General features: G+C 30.3%; 1 protein-coding gene and 2 long non-coding RNA genes across 5 annotated transcripts; 1 reads left to right on the top strand and 2 right to left on the bottom strand.

Moving 5' to 3' along the window:
* Positions 1 to 308: 308 nt before the first annotated feature.
* Positions 309 to 22,358, bottom strand: Nos (Nitric oxide synthase). 3 transcript variants are annotated; one of them, XM_015938028.3, is made up of 14 exons: positions 21,897 to 22,358; positions 21,500 to 21,802; positions 20,158 to 20,249; positions 14,401 to 14,548; positions 13,413 to 13,552; positions 13,180 to 13,354; positions 8,248 to 8,544; positions 6,440 to 6,679; positions 6,119 to 6,291; positions 5,756 to 5,866; positions 4,914 to 5,042; positions 4,370 to 4,447; positions 3,506 to 3,840; positions 309 to 2,924 (listed from the first exon to the last, which is right to left on the bottom strand). In XM_015938028.3, exons 1-14 carry the CDS (start codon positions 21,978 to 21,980, stop codon positions 877 to 879), a joined length of 4,353 nt encoding a protein of 1,450 aa, XP_015793514.1. In that variant the 5' UTR covers positions 21,981 to 22,358; the 3' UTR covers positions 309 to 876. The 3 variants fall into 3 exon arrangements, with proteins under 3 accessions (XP_015793514.1, XP_015793515.1, XP_015793516.1); XM_015938029.3 differs by lacking the exon at positions 5,756 to 5,866; XM_015938030.3 differs by lacking the exons at positions 4,370 to 4,447; positions 4,914 to 5,042.
* On the top strand, positions 17,265 to 19,879 carry LOC149094539 (uncharacterized). The gene is made up of 3 exons (XR_016201059.1): positions 17,265 to 17,329; positions 17,392 to 18,897; positions 19,088 to 19,879. It is a non-coding gene; the product is annotated as an uncharacterized LOC149094539 (long non-coding RNA).
* Positions 22,359 to 22,943: 585 nt separating the features above from the next.
* Positions 22,944 to 25,306, bottom strand: LOC107370107 (uncharacterized). The gene is made up of 3 exons (XR_016201058.1): positions 24,973 to 25,306; positions 24,815 to 24,876; positions 22,944 to 24,596 (listed from the first exon to the last, which is right to left on the bottom strand). It is a non-coding gene; the product is annotated as an uncharacterized LOC107370107 (long non-coding RNA).

Here is a 25,306-nt window from a genome sequence, read left to right as displayed (position 1 = left end):
ATGCATCTAAATTAAGCCCAGAAAATGATTGGATCAATCACAATTATTTTCATTAGCTAGCAACTGGAAGCCAATTCATTTGAGATTATGTTGCTTTCCCAGTCAATTTCAATGTTTATCACAAGCTTTACCTCATCATTTTGAAATCAAGTCCAAATGAAGCCTGTAATTAATAGTCTGATAAATGAATTCAATAACATTTCAACTCCCAGATGATTTGAAATCAAGTTATAAATAAACAATTTGTTTCAATGTTTGGGTCCCATTCAAGTGTCACTTTCAAGTTTGTATGGAATCAGAATTTCTCATTTTCGGTTAAATTGTAAATTTATTTGGTTTAATAGACATAATTATGATTGAACATTTGATATGCAATTCAAACAATTTTGAATGTATTAATAACAAAGAGTAACATGATGAACAAAAACAGAAGCTTAGCATAATCATTTCAATCGTAACATTTTAGTTTGATTGTAACAATTTCAATGATGATTGGTGCATGTTTGGTTCAAATGATTGGAAATCATTGCAGGTACAGTTTAGGCAATTTAAAATAATCAAGCAAACCAACATTTAGAAAAAACAAAAAACAAAATCTTAATCATAAAAATCATTAGGAAACCATGATTATCCGAGTTTCAAAATGTTTTATAATTCATGCAAGCCATGTTAATTATATTATTTCTGCCTCTTCAAGTGATATTTATTGTAATATTTATATCTCAACTTTCTCTTATGTATATATATAACATAATAGCAATAATATTATAATTGTTATGCAAATAAAATTGATAATCAGAGTTGTAGGGCAACAAAAAGAGAGCAACATTAAAGACTTTAAAAGTAATTCAATCCTTTTTTTCGCTTGGCGATTTATCAAACATTTGCTGCACTTTTCCTGTTTAGAGCATTATCTCGACCTTTCTTCCTTACTTCATCGGTTCTTAGGGTAATACCAAAAATGTCTTCATGATATCGATTATCAGACCGAAGATACATTATAACACTATCAGGATCTTCATAACCAGCTTCAGATAAAAGTTGCCTCAAGGTTTGGCAGACACCTTCAGCCATTGAAACATCACCACAAACGTAAAGATGGCCTTTCTCTTTCATTAGTTGATGGAGAATCTCCCCAGCTGCTGTTCGAAGTTCATCTTGGACATATCGTTTAGGTTGACCTTCAACCCGAGAGTATGCGACTTTTACACAGGATAATACCTTTTCTTTGGCCATGAAGCGAGTTTCATCGGCATAAAGTTCCATTAAAGGTGTTCGACAACCAAAATATAGAGACATTTTACCAAAAGATTTTTTAAGTGAAGGATTGGTTAAACCATCAGCATAGCGTTCAAGCCAGAAACCTCTGAAAGGTGCAATTCCGGTTCCCGGTCCAACCATGATAACGGGAGCTGAGTGGTCATCAGGCATTCTGAAATTGGGTGCACTGCGAAGGAAGCCAAAAACTTGATGTCCATCTTTAATGTTGGCCAGGAAGTTTGAACAAACACCATAATGTTGAGCTCCTGATCCGGTAGTGTAACTAACAACAGCAACAGTTAAATCAATTCTGATGGAATCACTTCGATGACCATCAGCTCCAGTCTGCTTGTTATTTGATCCGCTCACTGAATTTCCAACTCTTTGTTTACTTGGAATAGAATTATTTGATTTATCTTTGTAATTATTATTGTTGCTATCATTAATATTGTTATTATTGTTATTAACAGATGTAATAAAGTTATTAAGATAATTTGTAGCGTTGTTTGCAGTGTTTTGATGGTTTAGTTGATTATTGTGGTTAGATGATGTTTCAAAACCGGTAAATTTTGAAAATAAACTAAACAAATTGAGAGTATCTTTACATAAAGTACCCGGCCGGCGAGGACTTCCAGAAATATCGACTGAAGATTGATCAATAAGAAATGATGAAGATGAATTGTCAGTAGATGAAATTGGAGAGTGACCATTTGTTGATAAAGAGTTTTGTACAGATGATAATGATGATGATGCTGAAGACGATATAATATTGCTGTTAATATTATTAGTATTGTGAGTGTTGTTAATGATGTTATTCGATGACGATGAAGAAGAGGATGATGAAGATGACGATGATACTGACGGTGATATCCAATTATAATATTTATTAGAAGATGAGATTGAGTAGAATCGAGGTTGAAGCATGGGAAGTTGGGTTAAAATTATTTCTGCTGGAGGATCGAGAGAGTCAAATTGTGTCAATAATTCAAGAAGATTAGGATATTGGTGAGCTTTCCATTCTTCATAGCGTTCACTATCGTTGGCCAATTTTTCCATTAAACTTTTCTGTCCATTGTCTTTACAGAAAGATGACAGTAAACTTAAGAGTTGCTGAGTTGGCGGTGTAGTTATGTCCAAATAACGGGTTAACGCTTCTTCAATTGAACACGATGGCAGCTTTTCATGAGGTACGTATTCAATGTTATCGTTGTTTCCATTGTCATCGTTTGATTTACGGACCATAATTTGATAGACTTTGGTGAAATCAATTTTATTCAAACGAGACATTATTCCTTTAACCAAAGTAACTGAATTTTCCGGGAAAATTCCCAAATGGTCACCAGGAGAGTAGGTTAATGACACATTTGTTTCCCCATTTTTTTGATTGCCAATCAAGTGACCATTTGGCTGCTTCTGGGTTGATGAGATTGAAGTTGAATTAGTGGTTGATGTAACGGTTGATGAATCAGTTGATACAATAGTTGATGTCGTTGTTGATGTTGCCGTTGAAGATTGTTGATCCCCAAGCAATTTAACATATTGTTGCTTATCAAGTTCAAGTATTACTCGAATAGTTTGCCGTTGTTTATCACCTCCCCTGTGAAGGTTAATAGTTGATGCCAAGTGAAATGGTATTACCTTTCGATTAGAGCTTTTAGCAAGAGCTGAAAAAAAGAAGAGATGAATTGAATGATAATTTACAAGTAAATAATTTAAAGAGAAATATTTAAGAAAAAAAAGAGTTAAAACTGGAAATTTTCATTGAAAAATTGGGTAATAAAATAATTTCCTTTCCAATAATGAATACTTATTTCCCATTAAGAGCTTCTTTACTATGAGAGTTGAGTCTTTTCCCTTGCTTATTCATTCATGGTTTAATATAAACCTGAAGATTGCTATCAATCTCAATTAAAAGGCTGAAGTTTTCAGATTTTTCTGGTCGTCAAAATTTCCTTTGAATCTCTCTCTGTTTAAGCACAATCTTGACGGTAAAATCACATAGTTTTTAATGTTCATTGCGACACAAAAATCAGGAATTAAATTAGATGGAAGAAAGTTATGAATGTTAGAAACTGATAAAATAATTTATGAAATTGCAAATGTTTTGTTAATTTAATGTGAGTATGTTTCTGTTGTACCCAGATTGATAAGACTGTCAAATTTTTGATAATAAATTGAAGTTTAACAATCTAGAAGAACTGGATTTTGTGTTTTAAAGTCATTTAATAGCTATTATATTGCTTACCTTTGGCAACATCAGTTGATGATTTAGGGCCATTTGAGGTAACATTTAAAGGCACCAATTTAACACTTTGGACTGACCATATTTTAGGCTTAAGTGTTGCTGTTTTCATAACATCATTCATATTAATCTCGTCGGTGAGACAAAAAACATTACAAGCTTCTGCAAAAACATCTTTCGCCCATTGATTAAACGATTGCTCTTGACCACACAATTCATCACCAGTGATCAATTTAAATATACGTTCACCGCCGAGTTCACCAAGCATATTGTCAAGATACTTGGCAAATGCACAAAAATTGGGATAAGCACTTGACCCCAAACCAAAGACAGCAAATCTATTTAGCAGGGAAGACAAATTAAAAATTAGAAATGATATTCAGAAAATAAAGAATTAATTTACTAAATATTGACTTTACTCTAAATCAAGGTTTAACTTATAGGTTAAATGTTACTTATTCAATCCATTTATCTTGTTCAATTATATTGAAGTAAAGGAAAACAAAATTATATTAGTTGCAATTCATTTTACCAGATAGCAATAATAGAAATTAATTAATTGTATTTGTTACTGAATTTACCACCTTTGATCTTACAAGGGTATCTTCATCTCAGGCAAACTGATTGATGCATTTAAATGAAATTACAAATAGCTTTGTAAGATGATCATTTCACAATTCAAACAATTAATATTTGATTAAAATTAGATTTTCTTGAAGGCTTGAAAAGGCTTGTTTACAAAACTGAGAGAACAGACAAATCCAATGCAAAACCAAATGTAAATGAAGATGAAAATGTCAAACAATTGACTCAACCATTAACCTGGTTGCTCACTTTTACAATCATGTTCAGGAATTGAAATCTCACCTTCGTCTTTTGCTTCGACAGAATTGTTTATAAGCTTGATAGGAAGTGAAATGGCCATTTGATTGAAATGAAGTTTCACTGAAAAAAAACAAAAAAAATCATACAAAATAAATGAGAAAAAAAAGTAAAAAAAAGAAAGGGGAAAATGCCAACAACAACTAATTGTGAATCCTTTTACATAAATTAACTCTTCATCTACAATTGAAATATTTGATGAAACCTTATTCATAATGATATAGACTATACAAAATTGGGTGCCAAAAATGGTTGTTTTGGTGGCCAAATGTGATTACCCATTATCATTATACAAACACAATAGAGTGAAAGGTTAATAATTTGAAAATCGATGAGCAACAAAGATATCAACTACACACAGTAAAATCATTTCTTATTGATAGGATTCATTCAGATTCAGTTGACATCAATGTATGGATCCATATAATAAAAAATCCTACAGCAAAAGGGTAAACATTGTTTGTTGAAGAATCAAAGATGATGATGACAATGAGGACGATGATGAACTAATAGAGAAAAAAACTGATACCTTTTGGTTATCTCTGTTTTCTTGAAATCACTTTCCTTAAGAAGTTTACCATCTTCAAGTATTATTTTAGAGGTTACATCAGATTCCAATTTGAGCTTCTCCAACTCCAATGAGTTTCCATTGTGTATACTGGATTAAAAGTTATATTATTACACATCGAGTCAACTATTTATTATAATCGCTGAGTAGGAAAAAAAGAAAGGAAAGAAAGAGAAGGAGAAAAGAAGAAAAGGAAGAAAACAAAACAACAAAAAACCAACAAGCTAACATTACAACTTGTTTAGTTTCCTATTATACATTTATAAACATATAAAAATATCCTCTATTATTGTAAATTAACAATAGAAATCTTTTCTTCCTCTTCACTTTCAATGGACAATAATTAAGCAACAATTAACACAATAATATAAAAAAAATAATCAAAAAAAAACACCAAAAGAGCAAACAAAGAAAACAAAATTGAATCACAAGATGAACACCATTGGAAACGGGTTAACGGTTACTTTCAAATTGGGGGCGCAATTTATGAAATTAAAACACAGATTGAACAAGATAAATTTCATTTAGTTTACCATTTAAATCCTTATTACCTTGCGGCTAAATTATGACCATTTCTTATTTCCGATTTTACCTCCAACCCAAACATAAAAAAATAAATACAAATAAATATGTGCATAAATAGACATGGTAAAGTTCAATAAAAAAAGTATGAGACTTTTAACAGAAACTGAATAAACAGATAACATGTTAAAAGAGTTACCATTTAAACCTTGATTTTTAAATTGTTGACAAACAATTTGGTCAATATTAACATTCAAGATGTTACATTAAGATATTGATACCTTATATTGCTTAAAGGTCCAATTTGAGACGATCCAATATCATTTGGCGGTGTTTCACGTCCCTCGTATGATCCCAATGTTGATATACGCAACAAGGACGTTGAAACACTCCTGAAATGAACACAATTTACGACAAAAAAACAAGATACAAAATATAAATAAACAGTTGAAATGGACAGTTAACCGGACAATTGACGTGTTAAAATAGACTTGAGGTTAACTTGAAGACGAAAGGTTGACTTTAAGTTGACAAAAATAGAAACTGGTCAACTCTTGATCAACCCAAAGACAGGTTAGGATAGAGAATTGTGTTAACAATTAAATGAAGGGAAAATTGAGGAAAAGATGAAAATTATGAGTTACCTGACACTTTCAATATCAGGTGTAGTATCTCCAGTAACCTTGATTGCTTGCAATTGTCGAGCAAAAGATTCACCATTTTCTGGTGGATCGCCATTACCAAAGGTACTGGTAACAATTAACAGAAGCGTTTCATGTTCCAATTGAAAAATATCATATGAATCCATACACATTACCTGAAAGTGTAAAAACCAGAAAATGTCACCAAAACAAAAGGTTAGTAAACAAAGAGAAACATTTGAATAAATTTATCATTTGAAACAATAATGAATTTCAAGAATAATTAATATCTTTTCCTTATTTGAAACAATGGACAATATTTACCGTAACATTGAATGCAAATGAAAATATTTGCTCCAAGCGTTTTGCATATTCCTCTGATCGTCCAGTTTCGGTTGCATAAAGTATGGTTGCTTTAACACGCTTTGAAAGCGCTTTACCAAACAGATTAGATGTAAATTTAACTGCTCGAGCAATCTCTTTGAACTTTTTCTTTCTCGCTTGAACAATTGATTTTTCACCATTCGGTGAAATATTCCAAGAATGTGACTTCCATGCTGGTTCCTATGAGTATAATAATAAACAAACATCAACATCAAGTGAAACATCATCAACAACAATGGATCCAAACAACAACCCAAAAAACTGAAGACTCAAGATGCAACAAAAAAACAACACCAAGAGTAACATCAACAATAAATAAACAATAAAGCTAAAACAAAAAGCTTTCTTGGCTCAATAATAATGATAATAGTAATAATAATAAACATTATAATGGATTCAATGGTCAACTTGAATGATATAAAAGGTAAACCAGAAAAAAAAGATTGATAAACTGACTTTAAAAATATGATTTTACCAGATTTTGCTTGTCTCTCGACTCTCAACGTTTCTCATTTTAATCAACTTTACACGCTTCTTATTTCATTTAGATGAACATTTTCCTTTATATTTAACCACAATAAAAGGCAACAACAATTAACATTACAAAGTAATCCATTAAAAACTGTATCCAGTCAAGAGACTGTGAAAAGTGGAAACTTTCAATGGTAAGAAATGGTTAAAAATGTAAAAAAATCATGTTAATGTTTTGGGTTATTTTTTTGTTCTCGGTAAAACTTGCGATTAACCAAAAATTTTTGGGTCATTATTTTTGACTTTCACCATTATAATCATTGTTTTAACGTTTAAATCATTAATCATTAAGCTAATTGTTGAGAGACAGAAGAAGTAAATTAAGAAGAAGAAAGCAAATCAAACTAATCACTGTTATCATGAATGTGGTTTTATTAATCAACAGGGATTTTTCAACTCCAACCATTTCAACAAATTGTAAGGCAACCTAATAATCATAATAGATTCAGTCAATGAATGATAAAAAAAAGAAGCTTTTCTTGTCCAGTTTTTTTCTCTCTTCCCTCAAAATTCATATTGATGGTGTTATAGAGGATATCAAATGAATATGTCTCAATAAGTTTGAGAATAGATTCAGGATGAGTCTCAGTTATAATGATAATGTGTTGAGTGTGTCTATTGAGGAAAGTCATGAGATTCCGGAAGTCACGAGAAGTGTGAAACTGAGCAAATAAGGAGTGAAAAGAAACGTCACATTTGTATAATAAAACGTTGTTATAATGATAATAGTAATGATGATAATAGGCAACTGGATTGAGATATTAATATCAGGTAAAGATGGTATTATTGACAGAATAACATAATTTAGTCAAAATTATAAATGAATAATGGTTAACTAATCAAGAGGTGTATCAAGAGTAAAGTCAATCATTTGGAGTAACAATCAGAATCAAAGTAAAAACATGTTCAAATTATTACCATTTGTGTCTCTCAATTTACTTATTAATCCCAAAAGCATTTTAAATCAATATTAACCAACTGAAGAGACAAATCACATTTTAAGATTCACTTGCAACAAAAACTGGTTAATGTACACCATTTAACCAGAATCTTTACCCTTCTCATTGATAATGATAATAATAATGACGGCATAACATTAATAACATTCAAACCAACACGGAGTGATAAACAATGTAAATGTATTATTTAATGAGATTCGGGTTGAGACTTGAATAACTGGGTTTTGGGTTGATGTTGTTTTTGTTTTCCATCCTTACCTGATATTCAAAGCTTGGTTTAAGTCGATAGTCAATCATTTCTTGGTGAAAAACTGGAGTTAAACTTCCAGCTGTTGGCGGTACAATCCAAACCCAATCAGCTGGACAACCACCTCTTAATCTTTGCTCATTTTCAAGGTGTTTCATGAATGATTCAGCAGCTGTATGATGGTCAACAATGGTAACACCAAGTTTCTGGTAACTGTCAATAACTGCTCGATTAACCTCAACAAGAGCTGCATCTTTCCATAGAGTCATGTTTGATCGAGTATCTAAACCCATTTTATCAGCCACAGTCTAGAGGAGAATCAAAAAAAGAGGAAACAAATTAATATTAAAATTGGTTAATTTTGTTGTTAAAAGATTTGCTTGACTTTTAGGTTAATAATCACATTAAAAGTAACCCAATAAAGATGGTTAATCATTTACGATAGCAACAATCATCACAAAATCAAAGGTAAACACAATGTTAAAATTGTTTTCAGATCAACCTTTACAAAGTGAAAAGACAAACAGTAAAAGATGCAAGCCTAATCTAACTAATCAGACATCACAATCGAGGCATTTGTCGACGAAAAGTTTTGGGCCAAATGTTTCAATCTAAATTCCCATCTTAATCGTATATAATAATGATAGAGTTAAAGTAAATTAAAGGTCAAGAATAGAGTAAAAAAAAGCAAGTCAAGTGAAAATGTTGCTGTTTTATTTTCCCCTAATAATTATAGTAAACTTTCAGTTTGGGTTTTATCACAAGAAACAATCCAACTCATCATCATTAACATTAACATTTAATCTTGTCTTGCATTGTCATGTATTCCTAATCAGAATATAATCAGAGTCATGTTGATGTTAAAAAGAGGTTCCAATTCAAGTCAACTGATATCAATATTATCATACAGATCAACAATCATGTTATCCTTTGCTCTTGATAGGTAAACCATTTAAGCTGTAGCAACAGAGTTGAGGTTAGTCACAAAAAGGGATTACAAGATAGAGGAGCAAAAAGCATCTCCAATGATCCTGAAAAGATAGCAAACGATTTCAACGTTAAAATATACATTCTTGTACAATACAGATTCTTATGCATGATCAACATGGCAAATGAATAAAATTTGCGATTCTTCTTGTTCCAAGAGGTAGACCAATGGTAAACAATGTCGCATAATTCATTACATTTGCTCATCTTATTGATAAACAACAAGGAAAAGACACAAAAAGAATGGAAAAGTGATTTTCATTTGGACTCTACCTTTTACCTTTTTAATGCATAAAAAGGAAGAAAGTGAAATCCTTTTAGATCATTTTACCCTTTTACCCATCATCCTTTTTACACACAGCAAATACCTTTGTTCATTAATGAAATTCAAAGTGCCTCTTCTCAACCAATCAACACAACATAACCAATGAATCCTCCTTCTTCATCATCCATTCACTTGACTTGACTTACGAATAAAAGTTATCATTGAGAATCCAGAAAAGGTAATGCCTTTCAAATGAGATGTAATTCATTTGAATGATTGGGACAAAAGGAAAAGCTTCACTAAAATAATGGCAAACAGTTTCAATCATTTCAAACAATCATATTTATACCTTTAAAAAAGTAATATCATAATCAAGTCACACCTTTAATAAAACCCTTTGTCATTTAACCTTTCAATTTACTGCTCAGGTAAACATAACAAAGGTTCATCTGACAATCAAATATAATTTAAAGTAAAAAATGTTTCCTTCAATTTGATATTCCAGCAAAATTTTACCCAAAACATTTGAACCCAAAAAATAGATTCTCATAAGAAAACGTTTATTGAAAAATGAATCAAAATCATCACTCGAGGCACTTGTCTGTTAATGAAAACCAATTTCATCAAGACTTCACCGAAATCTATACTAAATTGATTCAAATGATTATCTTGATCAATTATTAAGTCCATTCAGAGATTGTTTTCAACTGTTCATTTCATGCAAAGGTAAACAATTTTTGTTTTGTATTCGAACTGTTGATTCAGCAAAAAGAGCAGCTCATTTGAATTAACCCAAAAATGCTGTTTTATTGATCAAATAGACTGAAAAAATGCATAAAATGTAAAAGTATATCAATAACAGTTGATAACAAAAAACGATTTCAATTGGAATCGCAATTTGAGGCAAAAATGAGGTGCAAAAGTAAAGCAAGAAAAGTTAATATTTTTGTTTGTCAAATGAATAACAAACGAGAGTAAATATTTTCATTCAAATTGAATCTACTATCTAGTATTTTTTGGAAACTGAATTTGCAAACTCGATTTGACAGAAGAAGAAATTCTGAAAATGATGATCATTCCAATTGTTGACCAGTTTACTGTTAATGGTCAATGTTTGATGGTTGCAATGTATTGATATAGAATGAGTTGAACAACAAAAGTACATATTTTTAATGTTACATAAAAAGTGGCAAAAAAGGTGGAAATCAATTTGAGTTGTGATCAATTTACCAAATCATGATTTCCAGATAAATGATGGCTTAATGATGATCAACAAATTGTTAAGCTTTGTAATCAACTTTAATCAATGTACACTGAAAATGGATTGAAAATGGACCCAAAAAAGGAGAGTAACTTTGAAACAAATAAATTGTAACTCAAAGAGATTCATCTTTAACTTTCTCAGATTCACTCATCCTCATCATCTTCATCATCTTCGTCTTTTCGTAACATTTCATCTTCTTCTTCCTCTTTCTGTATCTTTTCCAGTCTCTCTTGTTCCAGGCTTATTTGCCTTCACTCAATTGTCTTGTCAACAGCTTAATGGACAGTAAAGAGTCAGTTATAAAGAGTCACCAAATAGCCACTTGAATTGGTCAATCATTTCAATCCAATCAATCATTTCATTTTATCCATTTTCATGGGATGATCCAAAGTCAATGGTAAAAAGTGAAAACATTAACACGTTCATGACGCTTCAAACTAATCAATATCGAACAGAACATTTATATTCAAGCAAAAATTTCGAATAAATTTTTTTCCATTTTCTCTAAAAAATTTTCTCATCTATTGACATTTGTAAAATTACATCAATTGTTGACCAAAAACAAACGTATTATTACAGTAAATAGCAGCTGAAGTAAATTAGATTAACTTGAGTTTCAATTGTTACCATTAACTTCAATGACAACCGAGTCTTTGATCGACTTTTCATTTTAAATTGTTGATTAATTGCTTGGCTACCAAAGATGATTGTAAATATCATTTCACTGTTTCCTTAGAAAATTGTTTTCCAGAAAAATGTCTTTTCTTATGATCGCACTTTTTGGTTTATTCATGATTAACAGGTTTGTATAACCATGAAAAAGCTGGTTATGCTTTGATTGTAATTAATCCATTCTTAATTAGATTGCCATTTTTACCTGATTAACCTTGTCAGGTAAGGAAACAAGAGGTTAATCAAAAGGTAAACAATTGTAATTACTTTCTAGTTGAATAAACTTTTCATTATAACATTAAAATGATTATAAACAATTAATTAATGGTAACAACCATCATGTTTATTAATCATGAATAAATCACTTTTTACAGTTGATTGTATTTTCGATCAAATGTTTCAAGTAAATTAACAAATATCATTGATATTGTCATTCTTGTTGTGGTTTATGTTCAATTGTGAATCAAATTAAAGAAGAACAACAATTCCAATGGAAACACAGGGAAACATGGAAAGTTCAATTTTCTCATTGAGAAAGCATTTGTAAGTAAAACTTGTAACTTTAACATTATTATGAGAATAATAAAAGCTGTCACAAATAATATACAGACAGTAGTTTCAGAGGTAAATCTTGAACAATGTCTGAGCAACTTGAATCACAATTGAAATTACTGGTGAAACATTTAAAAATAGCAAATTTTTCTTCAAAAACAGTAAAGGTTTGCCAATAAACGTTTGCAAATTGCTCATAAATAGGTGTTTCAGTAACAATAATTGCTGTTCAATGTTTCATGTAAAATGCTTAAATCAATGAGTTACTTTATCAAATAATCTTTTTAACAGTTTATGTTGGAAGAGAGCAAAAAATTGACAAAAATTTCTAAATTCTAATGTTATTCAGATGCATTCACATGTTATTCAAAGTATCCTAACGTTATCTAACGGATTCCCTGATAGTATTAAAGTGATTCAAGTTTATGGCTTTTGTTGGAAATTATCAAACTCTGAAAATTTATTTACAATTTTCATCGACATTCACTTGGTTGACTGTGATTTTCTGGTTTTATCTGTAAAGCTTGGAATGAATTTCATCAGTTGATCATTTTAACGATTTGGTCAGTTTATGTTAATAGTTCTCGATATTGTCAGGTGAAAACTGAAATTACATGAGACGTATTTCAGTAGAAGAATGAAAAGTAATTTCCTTGGAAGTAACGCTTAATGAAAATTTACATTGAAAAGTTGAACAAGATCGTAAAATAGGAATTAACTTTGGATTATCATTAGGAATAAGTCGAATAATAGAGAAGCTTTCAACGGTTCTATTACAATTTGTTGTCAATCAGAATCTTCTCAAGTGATGTAACTCAGTTTAACTGACAATTTAAAGGCGTGAAAAGGTAGATTCTGATCACTTCCATCATGAAAGCCTTCAAAAAATCTTAAGATTTTTTCCTATTCACCAAACTGAAACTAAAAAAATCTCACTTCTTGCTTTTCCAGTTTTTACAAAACACTATTTTACAATCAAAATAACTTGATTAATTGAAGAAATGAAGGAATTTCATTGCATTCAGAATTCATCAGAATTCACTCAACAAACTGACAGTTATCTCTACATTATCTCAACTCAATATTCATTAATGGACAAGCGAACAGTAAAAGTTGAAAATTGGATAAAACTCCAAAAATCCCTGAATGATTCCAAACGAAATGTTTATCAAAAATCTTTGATTCCAAATAGATTCAACTTACTTTTAAAATGTTGAACCTGCTCACATCACAAAGATCACGACATGCGATTTCAGTTCCCATGTACCAACCCGAGAACGGAGCAGCAGGGAATTCAATTCCTCCCACATCGAATAGCATATTTGAAACGGCTGGAACTGCGTACCATTGAAGGTTCAGTTCTTTGAACCATTCGAAGCTGTTGAATAAAAAGTAAAATTATAACCAGAACTAAATATTTATCTTTAAAAACTCACTTTGGATGTTCCAATGGAACTCTGAGAATCAATTCTTCCGGAATCACAAACAACTGTGGATCTTGTCCAGACGAAGAGACAACAATCGGTAAAATGTCCCAATTGGTCTTTGCTGGTTTCCAACCCATATTCAAGCAAAGCTGAAACAGAACATAAATTAGGTTAAATCATGTAAAGAATCATGTAAAGAATGTTTAATAATTAAAATGGACCAGAATTATAATGATCATTATCTGATTTTGTTGTTCATTTTTTACTCAAAGTAAACTTTTTTCACAAACATTTTCATTCATGTTTTATATTCAATTGACTTTATTTATACATTCACAATCTAATGGTTAATGGGTGTTGATTAAATGAATTGAACAGATAATTCAGAGTTACTTCAATTCTTATCAATTCATTAATTAGAACTAATGCTTTCCTTTCACTCTTTTGCTCATCAATTGAATACAATCAAATTAAACATTAAACTGAATCAACCGAGTCAGAAAAGTGTGAAAACAGTGAAAACAAAAATATTCATTAAGATAACATTGACAAGTTGAAAACATTGAAAGACTCAAAATCAATTTAATCAACTTTCTATTCCAATAACAATTCAATCAATTAATTTTTCATCTTTTCTCACCTTTTAATCAACTTAATTAACCAACACTTTCAACCAAAATAATTGATAATTTGTATTCACGTTAAAGTTTGAATTACAAAAGGATATCAAACAATATCCATTGAATCAACCATTTGTTAACCTTCAATCCATCAATTGTGTTTAAAGTGAAATGATTAAAAAAATGGGTTTTCATTGAAACATTAAATTCGGTTAAATGATTTTCCATTCAATTCCTTTCATTCCTAAAATGATAATAAACATAATCACAATCATCTTAAAGATCAAGATCTGTTTTTGAAGGCAAATCAACAAAATGTTTAATAAAATGTGTTCCCCAACTCTGATCAATTATCGCCATATAGATTTCATTATTACCTGAGTGAATTCAACGTTAATGGGATCACCAATTATATGGCCAGGTCTATCTGGATCAGGATAACCAGCATAAGAAATCAATTGTTGATTCCAAATTCTGAAGTCACCAGAATCACCAGTTCTTTGTGGGAAAATTGTAATCGCTGATCTGTAAGAATAAATTGAAATTTTTATCATTTATTGAACAAAATGGAAAAGAAGAAAATATTTTCTTCAAAATTGGGAAAACTGTTTAATGATTTGTTTCAACACCATTTTTCAAGGAAAAAAAATCATGATTCAAATCTGAATAATTCAATGTTGATAGTTGAATACATTTGTTACTATTTTTTGACCAATAAGTTTCGATAAAGAATAATGTTCATCGTTTCTCTGGACTCAACAAAGGCATCAAAATTCATTCTCATTTTAACAATGAATACCTTTTTGTTCTGATAAAAGATTCTTTCAGATAAATTGATATTTCTCTGGATGGAAATGAGAATAAATTTGCTTTTCTTATTCAATATTGAGCTAAAGTGAAAAGAAGAAAAAAGTTAAGCGAAAAAATGATTTAACCCAAGTTTAGTTCAAGTCTAATTGCGCCTTTTATCAAGAATTATTCAGAGAATGAGAATTTAAGATGAAAAGGAACTTCAAGGGATATCGAAACAGTGGTCAGTTTCATGGGTCATAATCGCAGAGTTGAAACAAAATGTTCAATTACTTGTTCAGATTAGAAGATAGTAAATGAAAGCAACAGCAAAGATCGCAAAGTGATCTGATACTGAATAATGGGGAAATGTATTCAGACAATTTCCGTCATTATCTTCACCATCAGAACTTTTTCTTCTGTTTACTTTCATCGCCATCAACAGTAGCAGTTGATGATAAAAACAAGGTAAAAATGAGAGCAAAATTGTCATCAAATCTATTCAAGATAATCTTATCTCAATGATAATGTTCATATTTTTTCTTCGCTTTTTGTTACAATCTCATGTTGCACTGTTTCATCCATTTCAGGGTTTAGTTGTTTCCATCATTTCCATCATTTCCATCGTTTCCGAAATCAAATTAGTAACATTTAACTCTTCACATTTTTTTCTTCTTCTTCTCATATTATTTGCAATATTTACACTTAAACTTAACCCAGTTAACCTGAAAACAATCAACCGGGTTAATAAACAGCAGGGAGTTGAACAAGAATAATCAAAAATTCTCATCGTAATATTCAACAATTTCACCGTATTAATAGTGATATTGAGTTGAGCTTCCGAAGTATTACAAGTTGTCAACCAGTAAAGTTGCTCCTTTTGTTGAACCCATCAAAAGACTGTTTTTCAGGATCAACAGAAATTGATTGTTCACTCTTATTATCATTCATTTAAGGGATAAATCATTGTTAATTTACTGTTAATTCAATTTTTGTTTCCCTTCGCCACCCAAAACCCAAACTTGTGACCTCAAAAACTTAACCTAAACTTACAAGTAAAAATGTTGAAAGCTTAAAGGTTAAACAGTTTAAAGATTTACTGGGATTTTTGTTTTTATTGTATATTAAAACTCGCAAGGGATTGGGTTTTAGCCTTTTGTTGGACTTTTTTTTCCTGTTCAGACAAATCTTATGGTTCATGACTTGAATCAATTATTTGTTCAATTTTTTATTGATTGTTAATCATCAATTTAGATTAATTGAGATTCACCAAAATCTGATGATTGCCTTTACCAATTGGTTAACTCAATGAAAAATGATTAACCAAACAGGTTAGACTTTCAACTGTAAGAAGAGGTTAAACATAATAGACTTTTATAATGAAAATAATGTTAATAACAATAATAATTATCTGGTGTCAATGATAATACAATTAGCTTTTGTATTTTTCAATTCAATGATTCTTGATCAATACGGTTAATAGCCGCAGGTTAAGGCTTTAAATAGGATTTTCATCAGAGTTTGGGTGAACCTTAAGATGATGTTTGATCAACTGTTCAAGTTCAATTGAGATTCAAATGGGAAAATGTTGATTAATGGATTGACTGTTGAAAGTAACAAAATTACGGCGTAAATTAAATTGTAAAGTTGTCAAAAAAAGTCAATGTTGATTCAGGGAAATCTTTTTTTCTTCTTGGAAACTTTTCAATTTTTCCAGCATTTTCCAGTCATTTTATTTATTGATTTTTAATGTTGTGCAGTTAATTAGTCTCATTAAGAGTTAATTTTTGCTTCAACAATTATTTCAACCTTTCAATCTTTTTCATATTTGTTTCACAAAAACAGTAAGTTTCAAATGATAAATTGTCAGTGTCATTATCAAGGTAATGTAACAATATTTGGAGCAATCATTTTCACTATAATCAATCATCAAGTGAATAAAGAGTCAATTGTAATCCAATCTGATTTATTCAAGTAATAAATGGTAATGTAATCTCAATTGTTGTTACAATTGTTGTTGTATTAATAGTTTCAATATCAAATCAATAAGTAAATCAATGAACTACTCAGAGATAAGGGAAAAAATAGCTTTTTATTTCAGATTAAACATCCTAAAATAAAGAGACCAAAGAAAGGATCAATTACTTAGGAACCTTTTTTGGGTTAAAAGTGAAAAAAAGGTTCAAGAGCAACAACATTAACAAAAAGTTATCTGATCGACTTGAAAACCTTTCAAATCTTTCAAAGGCTATTTTACCTGATTTTATCATCGAGTTCAGAAGTTAATTCATCAAGATCAGGAAGGAAGGAGAGTGAAAAAATGATCAAAAAGTTGAATACTGAATAAAACCAATTAAACAAATTCAATCAGAATTTCATTTTTCTTGATTTTTGGTAATTTATTTAACTGTTGAATAACGCGCCTTACATAACTCAAGTCATTTCATTGGCTGTTAGCTTTAGCGCTCAAACGTCTTTTCATTTTAAATTTTTTCATTTCTAACTTCTGATTGTTTGGTAAGTGAATGAGTGTTGTTAATTAACTCTTTAATTATTTCTACTTTATTATCTGATTTTAGATTGACCATGGATTTAAAGTACTGGACATTTACAGGACATTTGGTGTTTCGTTTACGTGGATAGAGTAGGAAACATTGGACTATAAACTTGGTGTGGTAAAGCTAGTTAACCCGTTTCTTCATGTTTTTTGGGTTACAATTTCTGGATTCAACTATTTTTGAATGGCCATATTAATTGTCTCGATTATTGTCTGGGCAGTTGGTGGAATTAAAAGTCCTGTTTTTGTAATTTATTCAAGAGGTGATGCAACTAAGTGGAAATAGAGTTGAATTATTAGTCTGTGGCTAGTCTGAGTTCATATGGATTGTTCAACTTGCAGAATCACATCGTTTTTTTGTTCCTGAATTCAAATTCCTGGTTAAATACATCAATGGTCTACAAATTTTTTACCCCTTATTATGTTGGTTACATATCTCAATCTCTAATTACAATGAGACAATCATTAACGAATAATGATACAAAATTTAGTAGTCCAACTCAATTTTTGTTTCAATATGATTCAACAAATGATGCTGATTGTTCAACTTGTTCGTCTACTTTCCCTGCAAACCAGGCAAACATGAATATTAATTACAACCTTTTCAAGCTTGAGGCCTTCACAATTAACATGGATTTATTCATCTCTCATAAGCAAAGTTTTTTTTTGGTAACTCACATAAATTGAAGATTGGATAAATTTATATAACCTTTTCTCGTCCAACAAATCTTTCGTTCATCAGTTGATCAACAAGACGAACAAAAGACTTATCCACCTCAAAAATTATTAATATAAATGGATCAAACAAGGCAAACATTTGACGATGAAACCACACAAGTTGACAAGAAAAAAAGAATGCAGCCAACATAAGGTGTTATTAGCTGAAAAATCAAGACTAAATCATAATCATCTTTTTATCAATATGTTAAAACGATGAGAAAATTGTTGATTTCTTTTGTTGCATTGATGGTAAACTTTTGTTATTATTGTTGGTGAAAATACACTTTTATTCAATTGAAAGGTAAACTCAAGGTATTCAACTGAACCTATGAACAACTGGTGAAGAGGCAAAAATCCAAAAACCAAAAACTGTAATAGACTGACGAAGCAAAGTGAATCTCATGAGAAAACAGACCAACCTCATGATGATATAAATCTGTTGAAAAATCAAGCTCAAAGTTATCTCATCTTAAAAGGTAAATCTTGGCCACAAAACTCGTCAACAAGCGAAACTGTATATTATCAAGGAAAAAGAGTAAAATCTTTCAAAAAAAATTGTGATAACATTTGGTTCATCTTGGAAACCCTTTAACCAATATCTGAAATAAGAGAAAATATTTCTCTTTTTTCTTTTAAATGTTATCATTTTCATCTATTTCCATCATCTTTATCTCAAGCAAAAGCTCATCATCGCAAGCATGTGAATTACCAGTTATTCAATTCCATCCCAATTCATTGCAACATGAAAAATATAGTTTTTCATGAGAAATTTTGGCCAATCTGAGAATCTCAATCAACAAAATCAATTGTAAGTTCTAATCCATTATCATTCTAATTGAAAGCAAATGATTACCATTCACCTCAGGCTTATATCATGTATATTATCAACAAGTTAATTATTATTAGCAAATGAACAATGTAAACTATCATTATTAAAATACATAAATTAATATATTATTACAATTTTCATGTTTATCAATTCTTTTCTCTCTTTTCAGGTTCAATATAAAGGTCCCTATAAACTCACCTGGATATTTCAATTCTGTATTCAACACATTCAACGGATTCAATATTATAGTTCAATTTCATCACCAGTTTAGTTCACCAAATGAGCAAAATACTTCCCAGTTAATTTCAAATTGGAAACAATGATTACCATGAAATATCATTGAAACATATAATTTTTTGCTCCAAAACTAATCAAACAAATGCAGCAAAAAAAGCAATACAGAAGGATGAATCTCAATTTGGTTACCGAATCAAAATGATATTTAAAATGAAATTTACAGATTTTTGTTCATTTGATTGACAGAACTAAATTTATCCTGAGAAAAATATTCCTTTTTTTGGTGCAATTTTTGCAACTCGAAATATCAACCTCTAGTTGATTATGATAATGTTTTGTGATTGTTTTATGGATTCAAACAAAACTCAATTTTGTGGTTTCAAATGTTGACAATCGGAATTGTTCAACTCATGAGATAAATGTGAAAAAACGAAACATCTTTGCCAAAATAATCAAGGCAGGGTCAAAATTAAGAGTTAATCAATGAATAGACTAAGATTTAAGATTGAAAAATGAAGGTTCAATGTGAAGACAAATGTCAAATTTTGATTGAAGATGAAGATGATAATCTTATCCATCAATTTAAATATAACTCTGATTAATGTCAAATGGTTTAGTTTTTTTTGATGGATTTAATGGTAAAATTTGATTGTCTTTCAAGAAATCATTCAAATAAAGTGAATTAACTTCAAAAAATGGAGAAAAAATGAAACAAAAAAAGTCATCATTTTGATAGTCTAGTAATTGTCATTGATGCCAAGATGATATCAACTGTAGCTCATGATTATAAGATGAAACTCAGAAAAAAGGTTTGAAATAAGGATCAAATAGATGATGAAAATTTGATTGAGTGAGATGAAAATCATTTGACACTAGATTTTAGTCAATCTCAAGTAAAGTTAAATGTTGAAGTGGAAACATGCAAATAAATGATTACTGTATTAACACGTATTTACATGTAACCAGGTTCCACAATTTAACAATTTAATTAACAATTGTTACCTTAAGTTGCCTTTGTTGGTCGCATATTTAATGTGATTACAAACGGCATCAAACATTTCTTTGGCTGTTGTTGCTGTCCTTGCATCAAATACCTGTAAAGAGACAAGAAAGGTTGATTTAGTTAATTGCCAATGTAAGTTAATCGGTTCATCAGGTTAGGGAAATTTATTCGGAACAATCTGATTACATTTAACTCTTCATCAATATCTATAAATCACAGTCAAGTATTTAGATTACTATTCAATAAAAGTTCAACAAAAAGGTTTCAATTTTCAATTTTAACTTCAGTTTCTATCAAATTTAATCATAATCTGATATTTTAATGTTTAATTAAAGGGTTGAATAGATTATTCTGGATCTTTTGATCTGTTCAATCAACTTTTCATTCACCATTTTTAAGATACAATTCAATTTTATTGAGTCTACTCAAGAGTTTGTTGTTAATGAATCTTCAGAGTTGATCATTATTTAATATTAAAGATTATTATGTAATTCAATTCAGAAGATCTCATTGACAATCGACTGATTAGTTAAGTTCAAAGTATCTTTAAATGAACACGATTTCAATTGTCTTCCAATTTACAGTTTACAATTGATTGTTCAAAGGTTGCCTTTGATTAAAATTATGTAACCTTAAAGTGTGATTCATTTTAAGAGAATGTTAATTTATTACAATTAACAAAGTGTCATCATTCTGTACCAATTTTGAACCTTGGCCTTAATTGTGATTCGCATTAAACAGAAATTGTAATTTCAACCTTCAATCGTGTTTAATCATTAATCTACTGTCAATGAAAAGTTTTTCTGGTTCAGCTGAGGAATCAAGTTAAATTGAAAATCGATTGCTTTAAATTGTGTTTGATTGAGACAAACAAAGTAAAGTCCTGTCTGATCGCATTTTAATTGTTTAAAGGTTGATTAAAAAGGCCGTAGGGCTTTAACAATGAATTAATCAAGTCAAAATTTTCTCAGTCGTTTACTTTTCTCGATTCACAAAAGACTTTGAAAGTGTCAAAATTGATTACTTGTTTAATAAACAGAGACAATTTCACAATTTGTAAATTACTGTTTACTCAACCCTTTACCTGATAAAATCTGACGTTTTACTGAAAAAATATTCCCAATTTAATAGAGCAATAGAGTTCATCTTAAAACTGATCTTTCTCATTAAATTTTGATCATTAAATTTTAGGCTGTTCTTCGTTCATCATTTTTGGAGTTTAATTTTTGCACAAACTGTCAATTGTTGGGATTAGAAGCAGTTTTTTGTAGGGAAAAATGTAAAATTGGAAAAGGGTTTAGGAAGGTTTGGAGAGTCTGAATGGGAAAATTGTATTCTTACCTGGAGTTTGGACCATTGGATTCGTCCAATGCATCTTGACGCATTTCTCCAAGCCAATTTAGCACCGTAGATGAGTTCAGTTTCCTTTAATTGGTAGGTACCATGTTTAATGATTGAAGATTTAACTTGATTCCATCTTTCAATATGAGCTGGTGAGTTGACACGCTTAATTGAAGTGTAATATTGATCGAGAAAATTTTTAGCCTGAACAATAATTTCATCAGTAGTTCGTCGATGTTTTGTAGTTGCAACTGATTGTCTCATCAATGAACCAGCACACAATCTGGCTTCACATTGTACAGGCTGGGTTGGGTTGATTGGTTAAGGTTAAAGGGTAAAGAAAAGATGAAAGGTAAAATATTTTCTTTTAAATAAGGGGTAAAGATGGTAAACTTACCTCAATAGCTGATTGATAAAGTGTATCAACACTTGACACTTTTGAGCAAACATTTGTCAACTTGTAAGGTTTATTTTTATTCATTGTTACTGACTTAACAGTTTCAGTAATGGTGTTAATAACAAAAATCACTGGTTAAACACTCAATTAATTCAATTATTTTTTATCGAATTAAATGAACAAAGAAACAAAAGATGATTAATAAAAACAAAAAACAGCAAAAATGGTTGGCGACAAACTATTGGTGGGAAAAGCAGTGATGTTACCCAAATGACGAATCGGTTAATGTAAAATGTCTATGATTTTAAGAAGAGAAACACAAAAAAACAAAAGACATGGATGATGATAATTAATAAATTGAATTGGCTAAGAAAGAGAGAAAGTAAGAAATGATTGGAAAAAGTTGACAAGTGAATGAATAGTGAATTAAGTTTCCATGAGTTGTTATATTCAACATTGAAAATGGATTCTGAGATGAAACTTTCCTTCACCTTGATATAAGTATATGCTAAGCTAGGTCATCTGGTGGCTTAGATTGTAACAACACAAAAAAGCCACTTCAACCTTTTTCCTTTAATCATTTTTCATCATTCATCAGCCATCTTTGGATCATCATTAGATCACAATTAATTATCTATTCCTCTCTTTCTGCTTTTCTGTCTATATCTACGTTCTTCTCCATCACTTGCATCTCTTTTTTCAAAAATCTTCCAATCATCTAATCTAATTTTTCATTCTTTCTGATTAAAGAGTTACATCACTCATTTTATGCCATCAGTTTCACCATTTAATTGTTATAATCTCTCATTTTAATCATAATTATCTAGCTAATTCCGTTTTTTTATCTCAACAGAAGCAAGATAAATTGTTAACAATCATCAACTTGTTCAATTTGACTCTTTTAATCAGGGTCAGTTGAACTGCTTACAGGCCAAAGTCTTGTTTCAAAAATACAAAGCTTTACTGGGTTATGTTTACAATCAATACTGTTTTAATTATGCCAATATATTGATGGAAGCTGTTATTGCAGTAAAAAATGACAAGTAATGCACAAATTGAATCACATTTAATCAAGTCTTTCAAGATTGATTTCAAAATAGTTTGATGATAGCTGATGAAGATGAGTCACTTGTTTTTTCCTACAAAATTGTGATTTAGCATTTAGATTTAGTGATCCTACAGAAATAATAGCATATTTATATTGATACAGAATACAAATAATGTTTAATGATCTACAATTTATAAACAAATAACAACTTAGCACACAAATTGGTTCGAACCGGTTTTCCGTAGTTTCCTTCGCATTTTCTTGTTTTTTTTGTTATGTTTTCCTTGCTTCGTCGTTGCATTTCATTTGAAAAGACACTTGTACTGAGCAACACCACCATGATATTGCCATAAAATTATAATCAAAAATTAAAAAAAATTATTGTTATCACAGCTTTTGTCAATTGCTTTGATATGAAAGTTGATTCCATAGAAATGTTATTTTTCTACTTTCATCGATCTCTTCTGGGTACTGCCTCCTCTTCATCCACTAATCTAATCACAGTAATCATTTTCAACAGCTTTAGTCTGAAAACATCAGCATCAAGCTCACCCCGTATAAATCAGGTAATCAACTTTAACTATACATTTGTAATCCAATGGCAAATTCAAAGTTGAAAAGTCGTTTCAATCCTAATTTTTGGTAGAGAAATGGACAGGTCAATAGACAGTAAACAGTGTCTCCATGTGTTTAAATGAACTTCAATTAAATCCGAAGTTGTTTTTGCCATTTAGTTCCATACTCTTTGTTGTTGTTGATACAATTGATTGTATTGAACAATATACAGTCAGGTCCAAAGAAGACTCAATTTTTGATGAATAATTGAGAATGCGAATGGGGAAAGAAGAAGATGAAACCAAAGTACATCACAAGGCTGTGACATTGACGATAAAAGTACAATTTCAAGATGAGTTTATCCAACAAATGAAGAGGTACAGTAAAGGTAGAAGTATACGTAATGGATAAATGGTCATCTGATGGTCAATTTTTTTATCTTTCCAAATCCTTTATTGTCTCCACGAGTCTTGATCCTTTGATTTTAATTGCCTCTAACAAACTTTGACTGATTCAAGTTGAGGTCTTGTAGCATAACCTCTGACCTTTCCAGTTTAGTTTATAGTTTTGATTTTTTGCCAGGAAAAATGTTCTTCACGATGTTCTTGATGACGATGTTTCTTAAACACGTTCCATCCGATCCAGCGATGAATTTACTTGCATTTCAATGTTCAATGTAATTTGTTTTGCCTCAATGATTTGATTTTTAGGGCACTCTGTATTTGAATCAGTTTCTGGTCAATCATTCTCATAATATAGATACTAATTGAAAGATTGAAGAACTGTAATGGCGTCATCAGCTAATGCACGATGCTCTTTGGTGAGTTGAACGCAACATCTCAAGTTGAGCTTTGATGCTGATATGAATACTTGAATGTTATATAATCAAACTTAATTGAATAATACTCAAAATACATATTTGTTCAGGTTAAATTGAAAGGTATCCGTTTTTTTTCATTTCCAAACAATGATGTATATTTTGATTCCGTTCACTCCTTTAGGGTACTTGTCAATCGTATAATTTGTTTTTCATTATGTTGATACCAATTGATTGAGATCCGTCAATAAGATAGCACCAGTAAGCCAATTGAAGTTTCCTTTTGGGTAAAAAAATGAAAAAAACATTGAATAAAATTGATAATTCAATTCATTACAAGACTTGATTCTGCTTCCGTGATGAAATAAAACGCATGATTACTGTTATAAATAATCAACAACCAATAGTCTTATCAGTTAGAATTGAATTGTTAGCATGATTCAATATTTTGTAATGAAGCTCTTGAATTGATTAAATAACGATCAAGATGATACATACTTGTTTTGCATAGGTTTGGTTGATGGTGGTAACAGTGATCCAATATCGTAGTCAGTTTATTTCTGTAAGAACCAATTTTGACCAGACTTTATTTGTATCACATTGTTCCTTGATTAAACAATAATAGATTCAAGATCCAAATATATTATTTACTTTACCTTGTTCAACCAACTTATCTAAACGTCCTTGTTTATCAATATAATTTACAAACTTGTGATCAAGTTGATTCTCACATAGATTCATTATCAAGTTTGTTGAAAACAGGCAACAGAATAGAAACAAAGACTAACAAGTGAATCATAAACATCTCAAGATGATCACCTGGGCTATCAGTTGTACACAACTTACTGGTCAAATTTTGAGTTTTAATCCGGTTATGAAGGCTCTTTTGGTAACATGATACATCACAAGAGTATGAAACAAACATCACAATAAAAACAAATAAATTGAAGCTAATTTGTTATGAAAATAGTAAGCTTACGTCAACGGTCA

This window comes from Tetranychus urticae, chromosome 1 (assembly GCF_039701765.1).
Source record: "Tetranychus urticae isolate SD_2017Ah chromosome 1, NJAU_TeUrti_SD_1.0, whole genome shotgun sequence".
NCBI classification, from domain to species: domain Eukaryota; kingdom Metazoa; phylum Arthropoda; class Arachnida; order Trombidiformes; family Tetranychidae; genus Tetranychus; species Tetranychus urticae.
Note: the sequence above shows the minus strand (reverse complement) of the source record. Positions and strands in the feature narration are given on the sequence as shown.